Here is a 21,345-nt window from a genome sequence, read left to right as displayed (position 1 = left end):
CGTGTAGAGGGCCACTATAACCTCTCTATTTCTAGATGCAAACCCCTTAGTAATTAGATGGACCACATAGAAGTATTTCCTAACTACTTTGGCAAAATATAATTGTCAAAGGAGAGGTTACTATCTGCCTGGGTCCCCAGATCTCTTTATTACCTCTTCTGTATTAAGGGGGCTGCCGCCTATGTGGTAATTCGTGGATGTTTTGTTTTTCCCCAAACAGGATGACTATGTATTTTTTGGTATTTAGCTTGAGGCCATGACTTTGACACCAGGTGCCTGTCTCAGTAAGGCCTTTTTGGAGGATGTCCATGTCAGCCGGAGAGTCCATTATGGCTCCCAGTTTGCAGTCATCTGCTAACTTGGTTAGCCATAGTCCTCCTGTGTTTGCCTGTACTTCTGAGAAATATATGCCGAACAGTAGGGGTCCCAGAACTGAGCCTTGTGGGACACCACTTGTGACTGGTTTAGAGTCAGACCTGGAGCCCGCTATTCTTACCATGTGAGTTCAGTCTGTAAGCCAGTTGGCAACCCATCTTGTGACATAGGGGTTTATGTTCAGGCTGGTGAGTTTTTCTATAATACCCGAGTGAGGAATGGTGTCGAATGCCTTGGCGAGATCAAGGTAGGCTGTGTGAACCATCTTTCCCTCTTCTATGTCCTTGGTAACTGTCTCGAAGTCAACCAGGTTTAGTAGGCATGATCTACCCTTAAAGCCGAACTGGGTCTTGTCAAGTGTGATGTGCTCCATAGCCTTGCAGACCAGGCTAGTCAGGCATATGGGGCGATAGTTACCAGGGTCAGTTGTGACTCCTCCTTTGTGGAGTGGAATAACCATTGCTGTGTGCCATTCTATGGGCACATAGCCTGTGGAGAGGCTGAGGTTGAACAGCCTGTTTAGGTGGGGGGTTAGTTTTGTTCTGTAGTTCGTGCAAGACGCAGCCTGGGACACCATCTGGCCCCATTGATGCTGTGTTTTTGGCTTTTGAAAGTGCTGTTTTCACCTGTGCTTCTGTGATTTTCGGGACACTACACTTTTCTGGTATTGTTGTGGGCCCTTTTGAAGGTGAGAGGGAGGTTAAGTTTGCACTGAATCTATCTGCCAGTATGTTGGCAATATCAGTAGGTTCAGTATATTTTGTGCTATTTTGCACTATCTCCAAGCATATCTGTGAGCTGCCACTTAAATTTTTGACTTGGCTAAACAAGGCTTTGTGGTTATCTTTCGAATCCTTGGCTATTTTTCTTTTGAAATTAGCCTTGGATGATTTTATGAGGGACTGTAGTTTCTTATTGATACTGATCAGGGATGTCTCCTTGGGATTTGCGCTTTTTTTTTTTAACTAGTTTCCTCCTTTTGTTGTATAACCTGTTTATGGCAGGAATCCACCAGACTGGTTTCCTTCTCTTAAGGAGTGAGTCTTGGTTTTGCTAGGGATGGCACGATCCATGCATCCCTGTAGGTGCTCATAGAGTGCAGTTGTAAAGGATTCGGCATCTTGGGCAGTGTTATCCTTAAGTGTGTGGGCTGTGAAACTTACCACCTCTGCCTTACGTAAGGTGAAGTTTGCTTTAGAAAAGTTTTTCACTGTGGTTTCCTTGGTTGGGGGTGTAGACATCCAGGGTGGTTAGTTTATGGTCTGATCTAACCAGTGACGGGTTGACCTCCAGTATGGAGCACCTGTCGCCCATGTTGGTGATGACCAGGTCCAATATGTTGTGGCCTCTGGTAGGGGAGTTTACCAGCTGATCCAGGGCATTTGAGTTGATAAACTCCAGGAAGCGCCAAGTGTGGGAGTTTGTACTCAAGTAGTTTTCCCAGTTAATGGTAGGGTAATTGAAATCTCCCAAGATCAGGGTGTTCTGTAGGACCTTCATGTTTTCCAGTGTCTCCAGAAAGGTGGAGTGATGGTCCTGGGTCATGGAGGGTGATCTGTAGAAGGCCACAATTGGCATTGCAGATTTGCCCGATGTTAGTTGCACATGGATGATCTCAAGAGGTATCATGCTGCGCCACTAACCTGGAGGTGTGGGTATCCTTGATGAATATGGATCCACCCCCTCCTTTTGTGTTTCGGTCCGTGTTCTGTGGCTGAAATGTGTGGTAGGAGTTGTAGCCCAGTAGTGTTGGAGTGCTCTCTGGAGCCTTGAACCAGGTTTCAGTTACTGCACAGATGTCGACATTCTCCATACTTAGTAGTGCTTCGAGCGCATGCATTTTGAGATTTAAAATCCTGGCGTTGAGTAGCATAACCCTCAGTTTTTTACTTGTGCTGTTTACGGAGGTGGGTTTGAATTTTGAGCCTTGCCTAAAAAAGGCACTATGGGGGCAGCAAGAGCCTTGGCCAATATTCAAAAACCAAAGGGTGGCAGGAGCAAGCAGTCTCTTGCGAAGCAACGTGGCTTGTCGAGCATGTCGTCCCAGGCTGACAGACGCTGGATCCACTTTGAATGACACCAGAAGCTTAGCCAGTTGTTGAAATTGATCATTTTTTCTTTATACTGAGGTATCATTCTTGGTGAGGGCAGGATGCTACTAAAGGTCAGGGTCATTTAAGTATGATTGCCATCATATAAAGATTGAGTCAGTCCAGGAGATTTTTGCCTGGGAGGCATTGTCCATTGTCAGTTTAGAGTGTTGCCCCTTGGTCTCGTGGAAGCGGGGCTGTGGCTGCAGGGGGTCTAGGTTTTCCTGTACCTGGATGATTTCTTCTTACTGCTTCCATGAGAACATCACTTGTCAAAGCTTGGGACTCCTATGGACAGGCAACTGGAATAAGGAGTCATGGTGAACTAGGAAAAGTAGTGCGAAGCTGGTGCAGAAGTCCGAGTTTATAGGCTGCCATTCAGTAGATCACTCCGATAAATAGCATAACTGTAATCCCCAGGTCATAGTCTCTCTGAGCAGAGGCTTCATGGACACACAATGACATCGATTTATTGTCTTGTACCATATGAGGGTCCTGCGGTGGACATTAACATCTCATTGGTTGTACTTGGCTCATTCCATGGATTTTCTGGTTGGTAATATAAACTGTTGTAAGGCTTGGTTCAGATGATGGCAGGAGTCCCATCTTGTCACTGCCGGGCAACCTTTCATTCTTCCCCAACCTCCGATCACTGTCACTATGGTTGCACCTCTCCTGAGGTGGGGCATTTCATAGGAAAATGGTCCAGGGAATGTGGTCTTCCAAAACATTGATGTGTAGCTTGGCCTTGGAGGAAATGAGTGGTCCTCTTAGTTTAGCAGGCCTTTTAGGATGTGATTGCAGTCCAGATGGATAATGACTGTGGTTTGCTGCTTAAACAGGTGGGAACATGATCTGACCCTCTTTTCAGGAAGCAGTGAATGTGTGGTAGTGGTCAGTCTCCTCTCAGCAGTTTGACTGCAATGCACATCCCAGAAAGTCCAATATCTTGACAGACAGTTGAAGGAATGACCTCCTATTATATGTGGTCCCTGAATCCAGAAGTAGCTGCTCAGATTTTCCAGTAGTTGGGTACTCTTTGCCCCCCCCCCCCCCAACACAAACTGCAGCAGTTTTCCCCATCTGGTTCTACCTGTGGCACAGTTATTGATATCTATTGTTCTGTATACTATGTCTCTGGGTCTCCTATATGCTTATCCAACTATTTCTCCAGAAAGCAGTTTGCAGAGCGACTGATATTATCCCAGTCTGACCCTTGCAGGTCTGGTTCCCTTCCTGTGGCTTCACCCTTGTTGCCTACTTTGGGTGCTAGACCCCACTCTGGGGCTGATTACCTATCCAGAGGTGATTTCTCTACACACCCTTCACACCCTGAGGTTAACCACATGTTTGTTTTTTTTCAGTTCCAATGATCAAGAATCCCAGGATCTCCGACAGTTATCAACATTCTGTCATCTTCTCAGAAACCTTCTACATGAAAAGATTTTATGCTAGTAAATGGATATGTTTTGCTGCTTGGACTTCATCTAATGTTCTAGACCCCTTTTCAGCCCTGCTTGATGCTATTTGGAAATATTTTCCAGTCTAACTTTTTTTTTTATTAAAGTCCAGCTTACCACCATGTCTAGCTTTTACATTGGCAGAATAATATTCCCTTGGCTGCCTGAAGATCTGTAAAGCTTTCTTGAAGGATACTTTTTTGTTGTTACAACCACCATTTTGGGATCCTGTTCCCTCTTGAGATCTGCCATTGATGCTGCTGGCTAGCCCACCCTTTGAACTTTTAGCATCCATTCCCCTTGAAAGTTACAATCTTGGACCCCCCCCCGATGGTAGTTACCTCTGCAAGACTAGTTTCTTAGCTGCATGCATTACCCTGTATCCTCCCTCATTAAAGTTTGCATAAGGAGAGGGTTACTTTCAAGACTAATCTTTTTTTTTGCCCATAGTAGCTTCAGAATCTTCTTTAAATCAGCTCTTTAATTTACCTGTTTTTTCAAATTTTAATGATATGGGGGAATATTTGTTACAATGCCTGAATGTTGGTGAATTTGGATTGAACCAAAACATTTGGAAAGGCAGTGCAGCTTTTTGTTCCTCCAGGACCAGGCTGGACAAGGCTGTATCCTAAAGTGATCTTATCCTAATAGCGTCTTGGTTATATCTACATTTTTGTGTACAGCTTGAGAAAAGGTCCTTTATAAGCAAAATCAAGTGCAGTTGCAACTTTTTTTTTTCTCCAGTCTGTCTTGCTGACATTTGTGCTGTTGCTACTTGGTCTAGCACTCATGTTTCCCCTTACAAATTGGATGTACAGTCTTGGTCTCGGGTCTTTGTTCCACTTTTCTGTGAAATGTTCTTTCCTAGGGCTTCCCTGGGTTGATGTTTCTGGGGACTTTGTCCCACAGATTGAAGCCGGACTGAAAAGACAACATGGGGTACGAAAATTATGTACTATGATGATAATGAGCAGCTCTCTCTGGTTCAGTTCTCCTTCTTTTCTATCCCCCTTCTAGAAGGAATATGTCTTGTACATGATCAGATGGTTGAGCTATTGGGGTGTCCCATTTTTGGGTCTTAGATTACATTTCTAAAGTTCTGCATCTCCTAGGAGTAGTGTGAGGGGTAAACTTGAAATGTGGCGGATGGGGTGGGCAGTGAATTTTAAGCAAAGGAGGCAGAGCTGTGAAATCAAAATTTCTGAGAAGGCTGGCATCAGATCTGGGACTGATCTGATAAACCACAGGTTGAACCATCTGTTCCTTGTCTAACATGGTAAGTGAATAACTTGTGCATACTGCATGAAATGCTATCATTTATTTAAAAATATATTTCTTTAATGTGTTATAAAATAAGACAGAAGTTCCCATATTGTGACACCCTGGGGAGGATAAATTTGAGCCTCCTCTAATGTTCCTGGGGATGGACCATTTTACCCCAGAGGAGAAAGTTCTGGACTTTAACATAGCAATGAATCTGGATAAGTAGATCAGTTACTTTCAGCCTTTTCTCATTGCCAGCGTAGTCTAGCGGTCTCCCCTCCTGAGCGTTTCTGTTCCATATTAGAATGGTGCAACAGATTTGGAGACAAAGCCAGGTGGCAGAGCATTGTCTATAAATGAAGGGGGGGTAGTTAGAGTGGTAAAGTCTTTTATTCTGAGGCAACTGAAAGCTTGTGGCTTTAGTTCTGTCTTAAAGTACATATTGGACCAGATGTGTTGTAGCAAATAACTTGTCACAGTGCAGAACTTCCAGACATTCATGCTGTCTAATCAGATACTTAGGTTGTCAGCTCACATATGTGTTTAAAATTTTTTTTTTTTCAGTTGTAAGCAGGCAAGCAATTACAGAATGCTTTAGGTATCATCCATTGCTACTTTTTTTTATTCAGCAACTCCAACTGCCTTGATCCCAGATGTCCATGTCATTTTGTCACAGAGTTGGAAAAAAAAAACAAGGTCTGCCCCCCCCCCACTAATTTTAAACCTTAGTCTCCATTTCACAGTAGTACAAGTTGACCACGACAAAGCCACTCCAAAGCAGTTGCCAGTCTGTACTACTGATCAGTGCAAACAGAAAGCTGTCATGTAAACTCTGCTAATAAATCTGTCTAGTACAGTTTTTATATTTGTGATATAATTTGATTGTCGCATGTTGCACTATTTTAAGGCAGTTTATTGTATGTATTTCTGGATTTAAGGAATGAAGCTTCTTACTACTGTAGCAAGCATGGAAATGTAATGGTCTGTGTCCCTTTGCAAGGGGAGGTGCTGTAGCTAAATATGCTTTCATAATCCTTCTAAATTTACTGTGATTTTTTTCATCCTTACTGATGTAAGGAACACGTCTTTAAGAAAAATGGTAGAGGAAGGTTCACAATGAGTTGTTGTACATCAGGTTGACCTGCTGGGTCCAGTTACGGTTGTTTAGAGATGCTTGTTGGTGAGTAGAAGGACTAAGTGGCACAATACAGGCTTGTGTGTGCCAGGATGTAATTGGGAGTCCTATTGCAGGGTCCTGTAGGAGTGTTTGGTATTTCTGTAGACTCATTGACATTTGTTGTAATATGAGCTTTTGGGTTGTCCTTTCTTTTTGGTCCCCTTTGGATTGATAAAGGGGGATGAATAAACCTGTATAGGGAGATACGTCGAGGCGTTTGGTGGTTATAGATGCCACTGCTTAACAGAAGAAAAGTGATGTGGCATAGTGGATTCTGTGAAATACTTTACTTATTCCTGACCCTTCTTACATTTCCAGGGAAATATGAACAGAAAAATTAACTTGGCTGAAGGGTTATTTCAGCATTGTTTTCTTAGTTTTTGTATCTTGTGTCAAGGGTTTGCTAATAGGGGCTGTTACTTTCACTTATATAATCCTTTCAGCAGCTCACCTTTGAATAAAAATGTTTAGGTGTTACCTCACTGATCCTTCCCTTATTCTTTCTTTCTATGTGGGTATTCTATTAGTCTCTGTGTGAATCTGATGCTGTTACCAGTTGTCCTCTTAATTTGTGCTGGGTATAATAACAGGGTTTTCATGGGTTTAATGTTTTAAACTGGTTGCGTTGGGGAGTGCAGACTGAGACATGTCTGTGTATGGAGGAAAACCTGCTGCTAAAATTGCTTTCAAGTAGCATTGTTCATGGTGGATCTGGGCTACAGTGTTTGAGGTCTGCTCCACTGCATGAAGTTTCATACTTTTAAACTCTGACACCAGGGGTATGATATGTTTTCGAATGAATGGTGTGACTCTCCGTTGAAGCATAAAGAAAGCATACCAGTTAGAGTCCCTGAGTAACTTGCGCAGTTCAGCTTGGACACAAATGCATTCTGGAAATGTGCATTGTTGCCATTTGGTACACATTTTTGAACTAGCCCCCAGACCTCTTGTCTATTGTCTCTGGACTTCATTGCCTTCCAGTGTTCATTTCCCTGCAGCAAGTGTATTTCAGATAAACTGCCAAACACACGCACATTAATTTCCAAAAAGTCTAGTCATATTCTCCAACATTTACAGGCTTTTGTCCTGGCCTAACGTAGTAAATTGCCACCACTCCAGATTACCAGGCCGGTGACCTCTTACAGTTTCAGTAAACAGTTTGTCAGTTACATAACCATTAAAAATTATTTACCCATGTTAATCCAGCATAATTAGAGCTAGAGCCCAAAGTGACATAACTGCCTCCTGCCTCCACATTAATATTTAATGCCAATAACACGGGACTGTGCATGTTTAGTCTTCTGTGTTAGGAAGAATACTTCCCCTTTATTTTGTTTTTAAATGCTGCAAAATAACTTCTATTTTCACACAGTGTTTGGATGCATACAGAAACTTTTTGGTGTGAAAGTGGAAGTTTCTTTTGTGCAGTTAGTGTCACAGAATGGTGGGGGTTAGGGTGCACATCCTGGCAGCAGTGCATCTCCTCACCAGCCACAGGTGTGGGTCGAGTTGAACCTCTGGGGAAGGCTAAGTAGTCCCTGTGAATGAGAAAAGGAGCTGATGGTTGGCTGCAAGGAGGTCGTTTGGGGGTAAGAAATATTTATCTGGCTGCTATGTAGCAATATGTGTATTGCTCATTGTCATCCGTACAGTTATAGGGAGTTTATCTTTTGTGGAAGTGTTAAAATTCTTTTTGTTTTTTTGTTAGTAATCCTTGCTTGAGTTCTTTTATTAGGTGCTGTTCTCAGTGTTTTTTTTTTTTTTTTTTGTAATACATTTTAGGTAAATGAGTTAAAGGAGAAGGGAAACAAAGCACTAAGTGCAGGAAACCTTGATGAAGCTGTGAAGTACTACTCTGAAGGAATTAAGCTCGATCCAAAGAACCATGTTCTTTATAGCAACAGGTCTGCAGCATATGCAAAGAAAGGAGAATATCAAAAAGCATATGAAGATGGCTGCCGAACCGTAGAGTTAAAACCTGACTGGGGAAAGGTAACTTTAAAAGTGTAACTTGTGTTGGTATATTGTTGCTGTCCACCAGCATTGTGTTATATGAATGGCAAGATGTCACTTTGTTCATCATATCTATCACTCCTGCTGCAGCAGCAGCCTTAGCATCTGAAGTTGTTAATCTTCTTCCTACTCATCACTGATGGGTTCAGTTCCAAGCCCGCCTAATACCAAGAACGCATACACCAAAAACCTCTCTAGCTAAGCTGCTACCCACATTGCCCATCTCCCAGTTCAGATCTCGTTTGCCGCGCAGCCATATAGCAGCGTTTCAACGAGCTCTCCAGCCAAGTATTGCGTTTTTCAAAATTTATAGTATTTTGTGAGTTTTTTCTCTCTAACGCTTCTGTTTCTTGATATCTTATTCAGCTCTACCCACGGGTATCCCTTTTTTGTACCATCATTGGTAAACCCCCTTTTTACCCTTGTGGTATTCTGAATACCATCGTTGGTATTTCTTCTCTCTCTCTCTCTCTTACCTTCCTTTCCTTACTCTAATTAGTTATTGTGTTGTTTTATTGTGGTATGTCTAAAAGAAAGGGACTTCGAGGTTTAAGCATGGCTCTTCCTGCAATGGTAAACTCCTGAATAGTGATCTACATGAGGAATATGTATACTGTTTGGGGGTTCCACACTTGTGTGAAACCTCCCTGTGACATTTGTGCTAGTTTCAGTCAGCGGACGCTGAATGAAAGAAGGAATAAACAAATTCTCAAAGGCCTGCTTCCTTCTCCTCCTTTTTCTGAGGCTGTTTCTGCGTCTGTCTCAATCCCTCCATCTATGGACAAAAAACGTCCTCGTTCTGACCCCTCTTCACCGGCCGGTGATTGGGGCAAGCCTCATAAGCATAAGGCCCATGAGACTTCCATGGAGCACAGGATTGCCTCCTCGGTTCTGACCACCTCTGCTCTAAGCTCAGCTGCAGTGGTCTCTACAGAAAATTGTCATGACTTCCTAGTCGGCGCCGCTCTCTGCACAGACTGTTAAGGTTCCTACCGTGGTTTTCGCTCTGACCATATTGCCTACCATTACCTCGGTACTGACATCCCCCATCTCTGTTTTGAGATCTGTACCGACAACCTCTTTGGAGCCAATAATGACTTCCACTCTGGCTATTGCTTTGGCTCCAAGCCCGCTCTCTGCACCAGTAATCCCACTCTTGCCTGTTTCTGAACTGGAATTCTCTGTGCTGACTTTTGCTACACCACGGACCCAGTACTCCCTGTCTTTGGATCAGTTTGCTGGACAAGCCTTTAGCCCCTTTTTGGACCGACCCAACTCCCCCTCGGGTATGCTAGTAAGGTCCACCAGGAGCCTGTCTGAGTTGGATGTGATGCGCCTCTTTGATCAGCTGCTGACAGCCAAGGGGATTACAGATTTTCCTAGAACCCACCCCACTCCGGGTTTTGGGTCCATTGCCCCTGCAACTCCCTCATATTCTCCTCCCTTAGACCCTTCCGTTCTGAGGCCCATAGCTCCGACATCTGCAGGAGAATTCCTTTCCTCTGCGCCAGCAGTTAACTTGTGTGAGGCTCCGAGGCCCCTTTGGGTGTTGGTTCCTTTGGAACCAACCCTTCCTCAGTCTCATACTTGGGGTGGGGTGGAACCCACTGTGTTCCCGGTACTGCTCCAGTTGTTTTGCCGGCTCTGTCTTCGGATCAGAGGGTGACTCCTGCCCTGGTTTTGCTTGAGGCTCCATACCCGGGAGCGGGCCATGACTCTGTTTCAGAGATGGTCTTCCTCTGTTCTGGGCTCCCATTCCTCTTCAGGTGGGCCTGCCTTCCGGGTGATGGAGAAGGGTGCTTGTTTCGGGAAGCAATTCCTCCTCAGTCAGACCTCCCCCCCCCCCCCCCCCCCAGCTCCTTCTGTGATGCAGCTATCACAGGCCAATCCCAGCAGGACAACGAGAGCGCAAGCCCCAGAAAACCCCTGTACAGGGTAACCCCCTTTCTGAGTCTTCTTCGGATGCTTCCATCGAAGAACTCCCTTGGAAACTGATGTGTAAGAGCAAACACATGGACTCCCTGGAGGAGTCCCTCACTGAAGATATGGACTACGATGATGGGGAAGGGTCCCCACAGTCGCCGTCTGATGTCTCCTCTGGAGACATCCTGGAAATTTTGAGGCAGAGGGGTGACTGGAAGCCCTTCAACCCTTCGGAGGAATCCGTATTCCTGCAGGCTTTCAGGTCTTGGCCCTCTACGTCTTGGGTGCTTGGATGACCCCCCCCCCCGCCGATGAGTTAGTCAAGCTCATCGTGCAGCGGGTTTGGAAGAACCCTGAATCTGTCTAGGCCATTCCCCGGAGATCAGACAGAATAATGTCCCCTCCACAGGATCAGCCTCATTGGTCTAGAGGCTTACCAATAGACGCTATGGTGATGGCTGCCACGAAAAAGGACCTTGCAGAGGAATGTCCTGCTGTCCACCCACCCAACAGAGTCCCGGGCAGTGGACAGATTAGGGAAGAGAGTTTTTGCTTTAGCGACCTTTGCTGTTAGGTCTCTGAAATTTTTGGCGCAGTTTACGAGTCTCCAAAGAGATCTCATCGGTCACTTGCTCCGTCTGAAACTTTGACCCGCGAGGGTTCCAAAGTTGCTTCCCAGCTTGCCACCCTAGAGTCTATTTCCAACTCGTCCATGAGGTTGCTGTCCCACGCAACTGAAGGGGTGGCTAGAGCTGCGGGTACAGGTGTAGGTGAGATGCCATGCCTGGATGCGCATTTGTGACCTTGCAGACTCCCAAGCGTTCCCTTTTAAACACCCCTATTGAATAGTCAGCTTTATTCTTGTCTAAAGTGAAGGACACACTAGTCAGGTGCGAGCAGGATGGAAAAACCTTGTCTGCCGTTGGCCTACGTTTTTCCAAGTCTCAGGGCTCCTTTTCCAGGAACCAGAGAAGTGGAAAGATGTGGCATACAAAATCTCAAGGCCCTTTCTGTATTGCATGTGGTGAGGACTCCCCCAGAGGTAGATGGGGTTCCAATAATGGAAGATGCCTCTTTCAGGGCAGAGGGCTCCCCAAAATCAGGACTCCAGGGATTCCTTCTCCAAACAACCGTATCGGCACTCTTGAAGCGTTGCCCAATTGCTTTCCTCTGGAAGCAGTCTGGGCTTGTTTCTCTCTGCACCAAGCTGCCTGGCACTCTATTACAAATGATCAGTGGGTGCAGAGAATAATTTCCAGAGGTTACTACATCCCTCTAATATCGAATATCTTATCCAAGACCCCCAAAATCCCTTCCCGATTTTCTTCCCAGTCAAAGGGAAGAGGCAGCTTCAGAAATAGCAAAGCTGTGTATAAAACAAGTCATCCAGCAAGCCCCATCCCCCCCCCCCCAGACCAGACCAGTGCGGATCCGGGTTTTACTCAAGATTCTTTTTGGTGCCAGAAAAGACAGGGGACTGGAGGCCCATTCTGTATCTCAGCCAACTAAACAAGTCAGTAGTTCAGACCAAATTCTGCATGATCACGATACAATCCATTCTCCCATTTCTTTGGGAGGGTGTCTGGATGTGCTCGATAAATCTCCGGGATGCGTATTACCACATAAAAATGGACAAGTGCTCCAGTAGTCTCCTTCGCTTTCGACTGGGAGCCGTTCATTACAATTCAGAGCCCTGCCATTCGGTCTCTCGATGGCCCCTAGAGTGTTCACGAAATGCCTAGCAGTGGTGACTGCTCATCTGAGACTTAAGGGATTCCAGGTGTTTCAGTAGCCAGACAATTGGCTCCTCTCCACCCCCACCAAACGCCTACTGGTCAGGGCCCTCCACAACACCCTAGCGGAGTTCCTAGGCATCACCTTACACTGGGAAAAATCCAACATTCATCCCACCCAGCAGTTGGAATTTATAGGGGCAGTATTCAACACTCAAGTCAAGTCTCTCTCTCCTCATACTTCAGAGATTAAGGTTACAAGTACAAGTGATACTCTGTCGAAGGAAGGTGTCTGCAAGGGAAGTTCTACAGGCTCTGGGGTCCATGGCAGCAGCCAGCCCAATTGTTCCCCTAGCCAGATTGCATATGTGACTACTACAATGGCTCCTTTTTTGTCCCAGTGGGTATCCAGTCTTCATCCCTGAGCTTCACAGGACCTCATCACCAACTCCTGCAAACAAGATCTCCTCTGGTGGATGAGAACAGACGAACATCTTTGGTTTCGCCCCTTCCAGACTCCCCACCTCAACGCCACGGTGACCACAGATGCTTCCCTGATAGGGTGGGGGGCCACCAGGGAAAGTAAATCCAAGGAACGTGATCCAGCTTGGAGGTCAAGTTGCATATCAGTGTCCTGGAGATGATGGTGCTGTTAGTGTTGCAGGCACTTTATCCGCTCCTTCCATCGGGGACAATTGCAATCCAGTCAGACAATATGTCCGTCGTCTGGTACATAAACAGGGAGGGACCAAATCCTACACCCTATGTCACGAGGCCATGAGAACTTGGCATTGGGCGATGACTTCCAACTGCTTTCTGTTGCAACCCATGTCCTGGGGAGCTCCAACATGATTGCAGACAGACTGAGCAGATTCATCCTCCGTCCACACAAGTGGTCTCGACCCGAACGTGACTGCAGAAAGCTTCAGCCGTTGGGGCCCAGCCTTGCTGTGATCTTTTTGCTTCCCTATCAAACAAAAAATGCAGCAGCTATTTAGCCCTCTCTTCCCCCAGACGGGGAGTCACAGAGAGACACTTTGACTCATGATTGGCCTGTGGGTCTCCTCTATGCTTATCATCAGATTCCCCTATTTCTAAGGAAAACTATTCAGTTGAGATGCAAAGTAATCTTCATTGCCCCTTTCTGGCCTCATCATGTGTGGTTTTCCTTCCTCTGACCTCGCCTGTTAGAACCTCCTTGGATTTTAGACACTCGTCAGGATCTAATATTTCACCCACAAGGGCTGACTTCCCCCGAATCTATCCACTCAAGCTGACAGCTTGGCTTCTCCACTTCCGTTAGTTGCCAGCCAGGAAACACTTTCCTCATCTGTTCGAGATATTATTCTGGCCTCCCATAAACCATCCACCAGAAAACTTTACAGAGACAAATGGAAAAGATTCCTTATGTGGTCACATTGGATGCTAAATTCTTTTTTCAGCCCCCATAGCTGCTGTTCTTCACTATCTTTCTGAGTTGTTTGACAATGGGTCATCAGCTTCCACCATTGGAGTCCATTTAGCAGCGATTTCCAGTTTCCATAATGGTTCAGATGGAGTCTCTCATTTCCACCTGCCTTGGTAAGACTTTTTCTCGAGGGAAATTTCCATAGCAGACCTCCTATCAGTTAGCCTGTGGAGGCATGGAATCTCTCCCAGGTTCTCCAGTCGCTCTCTCTACTCCCTTTTGAGCTGGCTGCAACTTGTAATCTAAAATTCCTGTCATGGAAATCTTTGTTTTTGGTGGCGGTCACTTCAGCCAGATGGATTTCTGAGTTACAAGCCTTATGCATCAAGAGCCCCTACCTGATCTTCCATAAGGACAGAGTATCACTTCGTACTAATTCATCTTTTCTTCCCAAGATGGTTTTCGACTTCTCTATTAATCAGTCCATTGAGCTCCCTGTATTTTTTCCTTCAAACAAGGGAGAATACTGCCTGCATTCATTGGACGTTCATAGACTGCTACAATGTTAGTGTTTCACTGTTGCAGTCATCACATTTGGGTTATCTGCTTGCAGTAGCCCTCAGTCGGCCTGATTATTAAAGTCTTGGGTCCTGCGTCGGTTGCGGTCTCATCTTCTGTGATGTCAGGTAGTCAGGGGTATAAAGCATGCAGCCGACACCATTACATCTGTCTTTTCTTGCTGTGCAGTGCCCAAAGCAGAAGCAGTTCACAAGTGTCGGTCGGCCGACTCCTGAAATTTTCGTTTTTGACTTTCAGAATTCAACTAAAGCTAAGTACCCTGTTGGGGAAACCTTTTCTTGCTCTTTACCGATGTCAGTAAAAGTCAATTGCTTTCTTGTGGAAAGTAAATACCTCATAAAGATTTTCATTCGTACTGTATTCCTTGCCTGACCACGACGTACCTCGCTGTCAGTTTTGTGCCTTATTTAAACCACTAACTATTCGCCGCCGGTACATTTTCGCTTCTAAATCTTTTGGTACTCTGTTCAATTATCCAGATATGTCTTTGGTAAGCTACCCGACTACTGACATTTCGAAAAAAAGCAAAATAAAGACAGACGGGCCACCTGGGTCCAAAGCTGCCGACGACGCTTCTCCTAAGCTAGTCACCAGTTCGCCGGTACTCGGGCATTTTCGCAGCCTCTGATACCCGCTACTTCAGATTCGCAGGCCTCTACTGAGACCCATTCGGAGTCTGGTATGCTGCGAGATGCTTTAACTGTGGAACCTGCAGATGTCTCTACCTTGGATGGGTCCGGAGCCGCTGTGCAGGCAACTGCTTCTGAGGGTGTGTTCAGGCCTACTGACTTGCTAGTAAACTGACGCCATCTTCTTTTAGGCCTAAAACTCAAACCATGCCTAGGAAACAGACGCCCAGACCGCATGGTCAGGCCTCTATGCCTAAAAAACAAATAAGAATGGTTGAAGACCTTATTACTTTAATCAGGGGAGGCCAACCTTTCTCCTCCAAGATGTAGGACTGAATTTGCTTATGATACTTCTGACCAGGATTCTGAAATTTCTGTCTCCTATGATGACCAGGATTTACCCTAATCTACCTATGAGGATTCTGATGCAGAGGACTCTATTCCCTCTGCTTCACCCCCGGGAGGTTTTTCTTTTAGTGAAACCTTACATACTCTTGGGGAACATTTTCACTGGGAAAGCCAGGATTACTCTGATTCTAAAAAGAGGCTTAGAGATGTCTTACTCCTTCCCCAGCACAGGCCTTTAGCTATCCCTCCTGTGCTGGACATTGTTGATGCCTTTTCGGAATCTAGCTTGGCCTCTGATTCTCTACCTCGTGCTCCCAGAAAACCTGATAGATATTACAGGGTTCCTGATTCTCTTAAGTTCCTTTTTAAAAATCCTACTGCGGACCCGGAGACCATTTCACAGGGACCCAAGGGCATTAAGGCTACTACTGCCAAAAATTCTACCCCCTCTGATAGATTCCAGGGCTCTGGGTAGATGGGGTAAGAAGGTATACACCTCTGCAACCTTGGCCATCAGGGCCTTAAATTGCCAGTTTCATATGTTAAAGTATCAGCAGCATATTATTGGATTGCTTAAACAGAAAATGATGATTCCTCATTGTGCTGAAAATAAGGATTTACAGGATTTAATGTATTCTGCTGAACAGGTTGGAAAACACACTTTGCAATGTGGTTTCGATTCACTAGAGGCATCTTGCAGGGCTGCTTTCACCGGGTCTGTACTTAGAAGGCATGCATGGCTTAAGGAGCAATCTTTGCCAGATCATGTTAAAACTAAATTGCTGGGTGCTCCTTTAAATCAGAACTGCCTGTTGGCGACAAAGCAGAAGAAGTTCTTAAAAAGATGGAGGAAAAAGCTAAACTTATGCAAACTGTTAGATTTCTTATAAGTGCAGCTTCCTAGATTTAGTAGGCATTGGCCCTCAAAAAAAATTGGTCGTTTCCTGCCTCTTCCAGGCCTTCTCAGTTCAAACCCAGAACCAGCAGAACACCAAGGCTTCAGTCCCAGGGTACGCACAGGACTAAGCAGTGGGGGGCTCCCACTTCCAAATCAGGGAGTAGTAAGACTTCCCCTCATGGTAAGCTGTCTCAATGACTTAACTTTAAAACTTTCAAGCATTTCTCAACTGACTGCTCCTTTAGGGGGAAAGCTTGCTCTGCAGGCAAAAAACTGGGAACTCATTACCCAGGACAGATGGAATGTTCTTAGTGTTTCACTGTTGCAGTCCCTACATTTGGGTAATCTGCTTGCAGGTTGCCCTCATTCGGCCTGGTTAACTAAGTCTTGGGTCCTGCATCGGTTACTGTCCTTTCTTCCATGACGTCAGGTCGTCGGGGATATGAAGCATGCAGTCGATGCCATTACATCAGTCTTTCTTGCCGTGCAGTGCCCGAAGCAGAAGCAGTTCGCAAGTGCCGGACGGCCGACTCCTGAGTTTCAGAATCTAAGTCTTAAACTAAAAGGTAAGTACCCCGTTGGGGAAACTCTTTATTTCTTGCTCCTTTCCGATGTTGGTAAAAGTTAATTGTATTACTTGTGGAAAGCCAATACCTCTTAAAGATTTTCATTCGTACTGTATTCCTTGCCTAGGCCCTGATCACGACGTACCTTGCTGTCTGTTTTGTGCTTTATTTAATCAGCGCACTATCCATCGTCTGTATATTTTTGTCTCCATATTTTTCAGTTCTCTGTTTGATTATCCAGAAATGTCATCTGTTAGCCATCCGACTATCAGGATTCCTAAAAAAAACGCAGCGATAAAGACAGGCCACCGAGGTCCAAAATTGCCGACGACTCTTCTAAGCCAGTCGCCAGTTCACCAGTACTCAGTGAGGCTCTTTCGCAGCCCCTGATACCCGCTCCTTCTGATTCGCAGGCCTCTGCTGAGACCAATTCGGAGTCTGGTATGCCGCAAGATACTTCAACTATGGAACCTGCGGATGTCTCCACCTCGGATGGGTCCGTAGCTGCTGTGCAGGTTCCGGCTTCTGAGGGTGTATTCAGGCCTACGGACTTGCATATTAAATCAACGCCGCCTCCTTTACTAAGGCCTAAATCTCGATCCATGTCTAAAAAACGGACGCCCAGGCCACATGCTCAGGCCTTTATGCCTAAAAAACAAATGATAAAAATGGCTGAAGATCTAATAACTCTAATCGGGGGTAGCCAACCTCCCCCATCTGAGGCCTAGGACTGAGCTTTATTATGAATCTTCTGATCAGGATTCTGTTTTTTCTGACTCTTCTGATGACCTGGATTTGTCCTTACCTACTTATGAGGATTCTGATTCGGAGGACTCTGTTCCCTTTGCTTGCCCTCCTGAGGAGTTTTCTTTTGGGGAAACCTTACATACTCTATGGGAGCATTTTCAGTGGGAAAGCCAGGAATTTTCTGATTCAAAAAAAGAGGCTTAGGCATTTCCTTCTCCTACCTCAGCATAGACCTTTAGCTATTCCTCCTGTACTAGACATTGTTGATGCTTTCTTGGAATCCAGTTTGGCCCCTGATTCCCTGCCTCCTGCTCCCAGTAAACCTGACTGTTAGTACAGGGTCCCAGAGTCCCACAAGTTCTGTTCAAAAATCCTATTGCAGATCCAGAGACTATTTCACAGGGGTCCAAGGACATTTAAGGCTTCCACTGCTAAAAATCCTATCCCTTCTGATAGAAACTCCAGGGCGCTGGATAGATGGGGAAAAAGGTTTATACTTCAACTTTGGCATTTAGAGCTTTAAACTGCCAATTTTGTATATTAAAATATCAGCAACATATTATTGGACTGCTTAAACAGAAAATGATGTGGATTCCTGACTGTGTGGAAAATGAAGACTTACAGGAGTTAATGCATTCTGCTGAACAAGTTGGAAAACACACTTTGCAATGTGGTTTTGATTCATTAGAGGCCTCTTGCAGGACTACTGTTACTGGGTCTGTGCATGCTTGGCTTAAGGAGCAATCTTTGCCTAATCATGTTAAAGCTAAATTGTTGGATGCTCCTTTAAATCAGGACCGCCTGTTTGGCAACAAGGCTGAATAAGTTCTTAAAAATATGGAAGATAAAGCTAAATCTATGCAAACTATTAAAGATTTTTTTACAAGTTCAGCCTCCTAGATTTAGTAGGCATTGGCCCTCTAGGAATTGGTCCTTTCCAGCCCCTTACAGGTCTTCTCAAGCTAAACCCAGACGCAGCAAAAACCCCAAGTTACATACCCAGGGGACTCACAGAACTAAGCAGTGGGGGGGGTCTCCACTTCCAAATCTGGGAATAACAAGATACCCCCCTATGGTAAACTGTCTCAGTGATTTCCTTTTAAAATTTTCAAGCACTTATCTTCTGACTGCCTCTTTGGGGGGAAGATTGCTCTTCATGCAAAGAACTGGGAACTCATTACCCAGGACAAATGGGTTTTAAGTAGTGTCCCAGGGATACAGATTTCCCTTCCACGTGTTGCCAACGCCAAGTGGGTGGCTGGACCTACCCCCAAGTCAGTGGGCAGAGGCTCAAAAAAAAAGTACTTTCTCTCTTAAGCATGGGCGCTACTCAGCTGGTACCAGAAGAGGAAAAGGGACAAGGTTTCTACTCCAGACTTTTCCTGGTACCCAGAAAAGACAAATCATGGCGTCCAATCCTGGACCTGTCTACTCTAAGCACCTTTCTGGAGATTCCAAAATTCAAGATGCTGACTCTTCACCAATTACTTCCTATGCTAGGCAAAGGTGCCTGGTTGGCAACACTAGATTTAAAAGAAGCATACCTGCACATTCCAATCAGGGAATCTTTCAGAAGATACCTATGCTTCAAAGCATACTACACGCACTATCAGTTCTCTGCATTGCCCTTTGGCTTATCTACTGCATCTAGGGTATTCACAAAGTGCCTAGCTCCAGTTATTTTTCAGGCAAAGAAATATTCAAATATACCTATACCTAGACGATCGATTGTCCATTTCAGGCAGAAAGCCAGGACATACTTTTGAATCATCTGGCGTTTATAAAAAGTGATGTTATGTAGTCCAGTCTTGCCTACATTCTTACCCGTGGGTTCAGAGCCAGATGTAGACTCCGACTCGGCCATACTTTAGCTCCAAGTCTTTCATTTGGCTGGGCTAAGATAGTATCCCATGCTGCACTGCTCTCTATCCCCAGATCTCGTTTGCCGCTCGTGTAGCTCGGACGTGGTCTCGCTTTTGGCTGTGACTAAGTACCTTTTTTCTTTATAGCAGAGAAGTTTTGCAAAAAAAAAAAAAGCTATTTTCATAGCTATTGTGTGTGTATCTTTAAACTGTGTTTGTGGAAAAGTTGTTTTTCTTGTTTAGGGTGTTCTTGTGGTATCCCATTAGCTGTTTCCAATGGGCTAGGCCCGTTTTCAGTTAGAGGACCTAGTCTGTCCCCTCGTTTACCTTGTGTGCTAACTTACTTCCCTTGGGCTAAGACCGTTTTTAAGTTGGAGGAATTAGTCCTCCCACTTGTGTTCTAAGACAGTTTAAATTACAGGTCTTTGTGGTGTATTGTCTGTTTCTGTTCCCACGCTTGTGGCTGATTGATCGTTGGTGTGGTTGTTGGGTTAGTTACTGGAGTTTCTAGTGACTGTCTAAAGACACTAAGGAGCATAAGTCCTCGGGCTTTAAGAAGTGCACTAGGTGCAGTTATTAGATGTCTGTCACTGAACACTCTGTGTGTACTGTTTGGGAGCAATTCACCTCCAGGAATCGTGTAGTTTTTGTCATGCCTTTAGCCCGCATGTTCTTCAGGAAAGGAAGAACAAATTGATTTTGAAGGGACTTCTGAAACCCTCCTTCGAGGAGGGTTTGGAGAGTGCTTCCAGCTTTGTCTTCTTCAAAAGCTAAATCTTCCAAGGCTAAAAAGCGATCCCCGGCTCAGTCAGTATCCTCAGAGCCGCCGGAGAAAACAGCTATCATCGACATCCTCGGCTCCGTTGTCCTCGGGGTCGCAGGAAGTGTCCATGTCTATGGAACCTGCTTCGGCTCCTATTTTATCAGAGCCTGTTCGAAGCTGGTCGCCTAGCATTAGGCCGGTATTTCCTCCTCCTCGCAGGTCTCCTTCGGCCGGTATCTCCTCCTCGCAGGTCTCCTTCAGAGAGGAGGTCTCTATCGGACCTTGTCGGTAGAGTGGTGCAGAGACTTTTTCAGTCACTGGTACTTGCTAAATTGTTTTCGGCTCTGACCCAGTCGGCTATGGAGCCGGTCCCTCTACCTACATCGATACTTCCTCCCAGCGCATCTCTGCTTTCGGAGCCGGAGTGCTTGGCTCCTTTTGATGTCTTTAGGTCAGTTCCGACAGCCCCTCCTGGCTTCTCAGTTCCGACGTCCGCTCCGACCCTGTTGGCGCCATCCACTGGGTTCAGAACTCAGGATTCCTCAGTCAGACCTGAGGGAGAAGCTTCAGGACACCTCTCTATGCTACGGCGTGGGGAAGCCTGGCTCCTGTCTCTGCTTCGGAACTGGTCCCTTCTGATCCGAGGTCTTCCATGACTGGTCGATCTGCAGACTTGGGAGGATTAGCTTTCGAGGCCATGTGGAGCCCGCTGACCAGGTAGTCAGTGGCATCATGCGGTTTGGTCACTCTGTCCTCTACAGCGCCAGTGCAGGTCTCTGATCGCCCTCTATCTCTTGACAGAGGAGCCCCAAGGCCTCAGGGTACCCCCAAGAGTGGTCCCCATATTTCTGAGGGCCCCTCAGAGTTTTTGCTTGAGGAGCCACCCCAAAAGAGAACGTGTAAGAGGAAGCACATAGATTCCCAAAATGAGTCTCTAACGTCAGACACAGACCTCGAGGAATTGGAGGGGTCCCTTAAGTCATCCTCTGAGGATGTTTCTTCCTCAGACATCCTAGAGATTTTGAAGCAAAGAGGTGACTGGCCATCCAAAGTCCCCTCCAAAGAGGAGTCTGTGTTCCTGAAGGCCTTTGGTGCTCAGCCCTCTGCCTCCTGGGTGTCTCCACCCTTCGAGCTTCTGGATCTGATTTGTCGAAGGGTGTGGGAAACTCCTGACTTTGTGGAACCAGTCCCCAGGAGGCCTAATAAGTTGTCTGCCCCTTCTGATAAGGAATTTCTATCCAAGGGAGTCCCTGTGAATGCCATGGTGGTGGCAGTGGCCACCAAGAAGTAATTGGCTGAGACTTCTTCCACTGTCCATCCCCCTAACAAGGAATCTAGGACTATGGACCAGTACGGGAAGTGTATGTTTTCTTCAGCGGCCTTTACTCTGCGGTCACTGAATTACTTATCACACTTTTTACATGGCTCCAGAGAGATCTCCTAAAGGAGCTTGGAGATACTCTAACAAGTAACATTTTTGAGGCGGTGGCTCAAAGTCAACACTCAGATGT

At 45.7% G+C, this 21,345-nt stretch overlaps 1 protein-coding gene across 1 annotated transcript in view; it reads left to right on the top strand.

Moving 5' to 3' along the window:
- STIP1 (stress induced phosphoprotein 1) overlaps positions 1-21,345 on the top strand; it is a 1,768,405-nt gene that overhangs the window by 82,889 nt on the left and 1,664,171 nt on the right. The window contains exon 2 of the mRNA XM_044075368.1: positions 8,148-8,357. Within this exon, the coding sequence (XP_043931303.1) occupies positions 8,148-8,357 (210 nt within the window). The remainder of the gene's footprint in view (positions 1-8,147; positions 8,358-21,345) is intronic.

The sequence above is a fragment of the Protopterus annectens genome, chromosome 6.part1 (genome assembly GCF_019279795.1).
Source record: "Protopterus annectens isolate FY-2018-M chromosome 6.part1, PAN1.0, whole genome shotgun sequence".
Taxonomy (NCBI): Eukaryota; Metazoa; Chordata; order Ceratodontiformes; family Protopteridae; genus Protopterus; species Protopterus annectens.
Note: the sequence above shows the minus strand (reverse complement) of the source record. Positions and strands in the feature narration are given on the sequence as shown.